The sequence below is a fragment of the Solanum tuberosum genome, unplaced genomic scaffold (genome assembly GCF_000226075.1).
Source record: "Solanum tuberosum cultivar DM 1-3 516 R44 unplaced genomic scaffold, SolTub_3.0 scf00446, whole genome shotgun sequence".
Lineage (NCBI taxonomy): Eukaryota > Viridiplantae > Streptophyta > Magnoliopsida > Solanales > Solanaceae > Solanum > Solanum tuberosum.
The window spans coordinates 306,981-314,851 of record NW_006239368.1 but is presented as its reverse complement, the minus strand read 5'-3'; the positions used below and the strand labels follow the sequence as shown (position 1 = coordinate 314,851).

Below are 7,871 nucleotides of genomic sequence, written 5' to 3'. Positions count from 1 at the left end.
ACAAATAATATCTAGTTATTTAAATATACCTTTCCTCCAAAACATGAAATATGTGGAAAAGAAGAAAATAGCATCCCAGTGTATTGACAATTCACAAATTAACCCTACTAAATATGTTGTATATTTTGTGGTCAAAGAAGAAAACATTATCTGTACCAAAAAAAAAAAAAGTTTATCCAACCTAATTGTACAATACTACATATGTGTGTATCATTGTATAAGACCAAAATAAATAAATTGTGTAAGCATGTATAAGCAAAGAATTCAATCTAATTATATTTCGAACCTCTCAAATAGAGTAGAGTATATATATCCAAAATTTTTTCTCATTCTCTTGTTTAAAAACAAAGAAAATAAAATGCCAACATTTTTTTTATTACTAGGACTGTCTAAAACAAAGTAGTAATATCAGTTCAAAGTTGTTGAGGGGTTTGTTTGTTACTTACTCTAACATGACAAAGGTAAGAAACATATTTTGAAATCAAACTTAGAAAACCAACACAGCGGTTGCAGCAGCAGCATACAAAGAAGAGACAGAAATTAACAAACAGAAGTTGTAATTTTGAGCCCCGAGAATGGCTTCATAGTATATCGAACGTTCAAAGCCAATTATCTCACTAGAACTTTTCAATAGCTACTCCATCTCTCAGAACCTCGTAAGCCTCCCTACTTCGGGTTTTCTTCAACCCAGCTGTGAAATGAACCTTGGATTTTTCTGAAGAGATGGCAGTAACTTTTACCCATACCATCACCTTTGTTTTCATTCCTTCAATCTCGACTAGCTTTCCCTTTTCCAGATATCCAGTAACAGCTGTAGAGAAGCGTAATACAGATGAATCCTTGTAACCAACTTCACATACAGAGGGTATAAAGACAGTGAGCTTTCGTGTCTCTTCATTGAACTCGTAATTGGTGGCATCACGAGGAAATATACCTACGGGAACATCATATTCCTTCAGAAGATCTGACAATGGCTTTTGCATTTTTCCTACAAAACCAAGATTAAGAAGGGAAGTTAAGAGGTTATCACTTGTACCAAACGACATACTATAAAACTTGTTGATATAGCTAGAAATCCTCAAGAAAATGAATAAGGGACTTCCCAGTCAGAATAAAGAACCTGGAACAAGACAAGTTATAATAGAATAGTCTTCTAGTCCACAGCTAACACCCAACAAAAACATCTCTAGAGAAAGATTCTGTACATCATATTCAACCAATGTTCCCTCCTAGCTAACAAAAAGCTACCTCACTGTGCTGGTCGATTCCTCTCCACCCAAATAAAAAAGAAAAAGAAAAGTGCACACGAATAAATACTCAGACTCTTGCAAGAAATGCTCCCCCCCTGGCACTCCTGATTTCTCATCAAATAATTCACTCACCATTCTTAATATTCATAAACACTATGGTGAGATATTCTTGGCAACAATATAGTGATTTTATTTTCCTGTCCTTGCCCTCCAACTGCCTTGGGGAAAGACAGGTGTGCTAGTGGATCAGACAGCAAATTTTGAACATAAAAGGGTGAGGTGGGGGATGGAAGTGCAAGCATGGTGAGTTATGCAGAGAGAACACAAACCTTTAAGCTTGTTCACTAGCCATTTTGTTCCTCCTTCAATATTGCTTTGCAATGACTGATCATTGAAACGGAAAGGATCAGTATGAACCAAAACGACTGAAACAGATATATAGAAATACCACACAGGAGTGACTAATGGGAACCAACTGCTCTTTGCCAAACAACTCAAACTTAGCAAACATCTATTTGTTCTTCCTAGGGAATAATAGCTCTAAATTGGTTTCAATTGATGTGCTAGAAAAGTGACATTATCAAGATTTTGCTGAATTGAAAATTCTTTTGAATCTCTCCATCAATTACGCTCATTAGCTTTAGTGCAGCAGGAAACTTAAGTGGATTTGGTTACCATTTTTCTCTCCTGAAGAACTATCATAACATTATAATACTTTTAAGTTTTAATCATACTAGAATATACAAGTTTTTATTGGCTTTATTATTTTAGAATTTAAAAGTTTCTGTTGGCTTTTACCATCATCTTGAGGATAAAGGTTTTTCATTTGTTTAACGCTTGTATTCACAGTTAACAGCTTCACACTAGCATTCATTGGCATGCCCAACTGTCAAGTTTATGCTCACGTTAAATAATAAAGCCAAAGAAGATGTAATAAAGGTCGAGACGAAGGTTCCTTTATCTCCACAGAATAGAATATACAGACTATTATATTGTTCTCTAAAAACAAGCAAGTAGGTGTTTGGACATTAACGGAGTGATATTGGGAAAAAAATAGTATTTAAGTCAAAAAATGTATTGGAAAATGAAGTTGCGTTGAACATGTATTTCACTTGAAAAAAGAAGTTGAAGTTTTGTGAGAAAAAAATTCACTTTGTCAAATTTGAAAAATTCACCTTCAAAAACTAACCAAAAAACATTCTAATCTATAACCAAAAACAATGTTCAATGAAAATATTTTTCAAAACAAAAGAAAAAGAAAACTCATGTCCTAACGGGACTTAAGAAGTGTAACAAGAGCCTTAGACCAATAATGTCAAATCCAAATTTGTCTACTGTCCAAGAACAACATAGGAAATACAGAAAAACGGGAAGAACAAAAGCATGAGAGAGAAGATACTGCTCATCCAAAAAGGTGTGAACTTTAGCAAATCAGTGACAAAATTTAGTGGTACCATCAACCATGCCTCCACTAAAGCTTGTTGTATGTGGAAGTCTTATCCAAAAAAGAAATTTCTAGCGGCATTTCCTGGTTATCAATCCATTTTCCACTAAGAAGGGGTCTGCATTCCCATTTACAGTCAAAGAGCCATTTTCCCAATACATCTGATTCGAAATATCACGGTACAGATGAATATGCAGTACATATAAAATATATACCGAGAACCAATTTTCAAACGTCATCACTCGCCACATAATCCTCAAAAATGCCAACTGAAGTAAAGAGCAACAACATAGAGCAAAATATCATATATATATTGGCACCAGTTGATAACCAAGCTGCAGAGGAATCAGCAAAATGGTATCTTCATATTCAATATTCTATACTCCCCCCGCTCCGATTTATGTAACTCTCTTTCTCTTTTGATCGGTCCCAAAAAGAATGGAACTTTTCTATATATAGTAACGATTTGACTTTAAACTTTTCATTTTACCCTTAATGAGTTTGAGTTCTAATCACACAAATGTGAAATGCCTACTGATTATTTTCGACAACAAGTTTCAAAAGTCTTCCTTTCGTTCGTAAATGTTGTGCCTAGTCAAACCATCTTCACATGAATTGGAAAGAGGGACAACAAGTTTCAAAAGTCATGCTTTGCACCGTCAACATAAATTTTGCAATCAAAGCTGTAAAAGTTTAATGCTTCCCGCAAACATAATTAAGAATTCCCAAAATTAGACCACAAGAAAAGCTCAAATAATCAGGACTGAAGGAAACACTGAAGTTGATTAAAGAAAAATGGAAATTGTGGTCACACCCACTATCCTCAGCTTGAACCGCAGTATACCAAGTAGAAACCCTATCTAGAAAGACCTAATTTTTATCAAAATTGAGGAAAAACTTGTTAATCATTCAGGTAAATTATGCAATCAATTGCTTCCACAAACATAAAGAAGAAATGAATCCCCCAAAATTAGATCATAACAATCAAAATTCAAATAAAAACGATACAACATTTGATAAGCAAACCAAATGGAAGGGAGAAAGGGACTTACATTAATGTCATCACCGACGGAATTGATCTCCTTGTTGGCTCTTTTACCTATCCAGTAAGAACCCACTTTGTTCAATATCTGATCCATTCTCAATGTCGAAGATGTCTATAAACCCAATAACGAAAACTCCAAGAGCTTAAACAACTCTTCTTCCTCCTTCCTCCCTCTCTCTGAGTCCAATTCAGAGAGATAAAGTGGATTCGAGTTTTCTTCTACCCCAATTCTTCCACACCCAAATATGAGCGATCCCAATTTTGTTTTGGCAAAAGCCTTCTTTTCCTATTATTGTTCTCTTAACTCTTAAGTATCGTGCGTGCCACAATCGTAAAACCTTTTTATATTTAAATGCCTAGTAAAACGGTCGCGCATCGCATGGATCCGTATACTAGTTATATTAAAAATAATATAAGTTGTATTAAGTAAATTTGGTGTAATGAGATTTTGATCAAAAAGAATATATGATCTTCCTTGTGAGTTATATTTTTGTATTCGTACTGATACTTGTTAAGTTTATGTTACATAGTTGTACATTATGTTCAACTTACTATTTTTTATTAAAATCATTCTTACATAAAAAAAATAATATATGAAAGTTAATTAACATTATTATCTAATCATAATTTTGAAAAGTTATTCAATTTAAATATATTTGTTCCTAATAAATAGTAAATTATAGTGTCAAACTACACGAAAAATTGAACGGTATTTTTCAAAATATTATATCACATGGATAAATATATATTGCAAATTATCAATATCGATAATAAATTTTTCTATCATAATAAAACAGTCAAATGCGACGAAAAAAATATATAAACCCAATAAATCATTTGTAAAAGAAGACAAAGAGATACAACCTATGATAGCATATTTGACATACACTATTTATTTATATTATTTAAAGAGCTACAATATCTGTTTTAATATTAATGGCTACTTTTTAATAATTTAATCTTATATACAATTTTATTAATAAATACAAACTACATGATTGTTAGAGACAATACAGCTTAGTACGTTATATATTGCTTACACAATTTCACGTCGTTTATTAATTTACAAAAAATTACAAAATTTGGAAGAAAATGGCTAACATTTTGAATTTGGGCTAATACAAATAATGGAGCCACCCAAAAACTTAAAAACATTTTGTTAATTTAGAAAGATTTCTCCAATTCACTATGTTGAGTACATATATAAAATTGTTGATTTGAAAATATTTACATATCAGAGTAGTAATTTAGAAGATTTAGGATTCATTCAATTGATGTACTCTTTTTTGAAGTTCATCGGTACATTAGCATATGTTTATTTTGGAAAAAATTTAAATGTGAGTTATATTTTGGTACAAACTTTAAGTTTGTCTTTATGGTGATGAAGTGATAAAATTTTTGACTTACTATTTATATAATTGGTTCAATCACTTTAAAATTCTATATGATATTATTAACTTAATACAGTTCGACAGTCTTGACCTTTTATGATTGTATAAATTTCACAGAAAAATATTTTAAAAAATTATTGTATTTATCAAACTTAACATATCATATATTTACTATCGGCTTCTTTTTCTCATTTGACTTGATCAAGCAATAATTTCTCTATTTGTAGAATCATCTTGTCTATAGCAATAAAAGTCGAGTCATTTGTGAGAAAAAATTGTTATCTAAAGACCATGATATATCAATAGAAGTTATAACATATTATTTACTTTTAGATAACATTGAAAAAAAATTGCAACCAAAATTTGCAAGACACGTGTAGGATTGTTTATGGTTATGGTAAAAAAATCAAATCGAATCACAATTCGAATCAAATCGGTTTAAAAAATCGATATTTGGGTTGTTGGTTTTTAATTTTGAAAATCGATATCATTTGGTTTGATTAAAAAAACTGCAAAAATAACCAAATCGAACCGAAAAATTATAAATATAAATTTTATAATTATTTATATATTTTTCATAAATAAAATAGAGTAAATATTTTGTTAAATTTTAATTAACTGTAAGTCTTTAACTTCACCATTTTCTCAAACCACAACACTCAAATTTTAGTCTAACTATTACAATCTTAAATCCAAGTCTACCAAAATCCATACTTTAGTCTTTACCTACCCTACCTCATATGAGATAGTCACACTTTCTCTTAATTGAGTCACTTTGTTCGTGTAATACTAACTTTAGTATTGCTTAATTTAATCAACTATAGCTTTTTGTGAACCAATTGTCTGTGTCTATCGAGAAAGTATGTCCTAAAAAATTTTATTACTTCAAAATCGACAATAACCAATTCAGCGGTTATTTTTTTGTTTGGTTTGGTTTGATTTTATAAATTTAAAAACCGACTAAATTGGTTTGAATTTGATTTTAACCACTAGCCGATCCAAATCAAACAATGAACCTCCCTAGACACAAGTTATGCCATACAAAGCATAAGTTTTAATTAGTTTTAGAATTTCATACCTTAAAAACATTATACTATGTGAAAATGATCAAATCTATTAGAACGCGATTTATTATTTCAATAAATAAAAAGTGGGTCGATTTAATAGTTGATTAAAATAAATAGCTACTTATTTTAAAATTTTGGCTCAAAAAGAATTCCACATCAACAATATTTATGGGAAATATCTCTTGAATTGGTTGAGTGAGTTAATTTATTGGTGGAATAACAATAATTGAGTGACTCGTCTGTTACAAAATAAAGTTGAATGACTTTCTGAGATAATTATCATTAGTTGAATAACTTTCTAAGATCAAAGTAATTAGTTGAGTCATGAGCGATGAAAAATTAATTCCATATAAAATATTATATTTCGCAAAAACAAAATAATACTAGAAAAGAAAGACATGTCTTTGTTGGACATATTAACAAATGTGGATTGTTTTGTAGTTTTAATTAATTCTTTTTATTTTTGGGCCTTCAACAGTTAATTGTGGTCATGAATAGATGTAGGGATACTTCTTGTTCGGTTTGAGTCACCTTCCACCTAAAAATTAAAGGAACCAAATTTTGAATTTTTATATTGAAATAAACCAAATCAATTATAGTAAGTTACAATATTTTGTACTGCTTCAATATTATTCGAAATGGTTTTCTTTTTATAAGAGATTTTTATTTTTACACGTAAGAAATCTTCATTTTTAAGATCTGAAAATGTCATTTTCTTCTATTCAAATTTTAAGAGGATAAGAGATCTTATTTCCTCGATTTTTCATAAGAGATCTTCATTCTTTAAGATCTAAAAATGTCATTTTTCTTCGATTCAAATTGTAAGAAGGCAAGAGATCTCTCCTCAAACTTTTTGTGAGTTTCTTTGAAATGTATGATCTAACCCATCAATCACATGTTTTAGCATAAACACCATCAATGACAAATAATTATCAATTTGAAATAATAACCATAGGAAGCAAAATCCTAACACCAAAAGTATTCGCTCCTCGTAGACAATGCACATTTGTTAAATAGTTGGTGATAATTTAAATAGAAAATTAAAATACAAACACCTCCAACGATCAATATATATCAAATTTTGAATTAAATTATCTCTGGTCCATTTCATATATACATATGTACTTATATATGTTCGTGTATATTTATGAATATATCTATATATGAATGTGTATGAATTAGAGATGACAGTGAGGCGGAACATATATATATATATGTGGCGTTGAAACTTTTTATAAAGAATTTTATGCGTGGACAATATAGGTTCAAATGCAAGTGGTTACGCATGATATTACAACTTTACCAAACATAATTAATTTAGTCAAATTTAGACAAGAAAATATAAAATAAGTCATCCAGTTTTGCAGCTAATTATGAATTTGGTACAAAATGGTTATTGCTAGTTTAAAAGTCTATGGTCCAGTCTTTGCATCCCTAAAAAAAAAAAAAAAAAGACCATTCTTCATGAACCCCTTTCAGCAATTATGAACTCTTCAAGGAAGTTTAAAAAACCTAAACTATAGTAATTTTCAAGTTCTTTTATATGTAAATTTACATTTTTCTTGTAAATTAAGCTTGGTAGATACTAGATAACACATTTGTTTTTGTTAGAATGGGTTAAAGTCCCATACATATGTTGAGGAATGGACTGACGATTTGCTTATATGGACTTGA

General features: G+C 30.3%; 1 protein-coding gene across 1 annotated transcript; it reads right to left on the bottom strand.

Moving 5' to 3' along the window:
- Nucleotides 1-354: 354 nt before the first annotated feature.
- Nucleotides 355-4,049, bottom strand: LOC102592198 (uncharacterized protein At5g01610-like). The gene is made up of 3 exons (XM_006363556.2): nt 3,747-4,049; nt 1,580-1,634; nt 355-988 (listed from the first exon to the last, which is right to left on the bottom strand). Exons 1-3 carry the CDS (start codon nt 3,831-3,833, stop codon nt 618-620), a joined length of 513 nt encoding a protein of 170 aa, XP_006363618.1. The 5' UTR covers nt 3,834-4,049; the 3' UTR covers nt 355-617.
- Nucleotides 4,050-7,871: the final 3,822 nt, after the last annotated feature.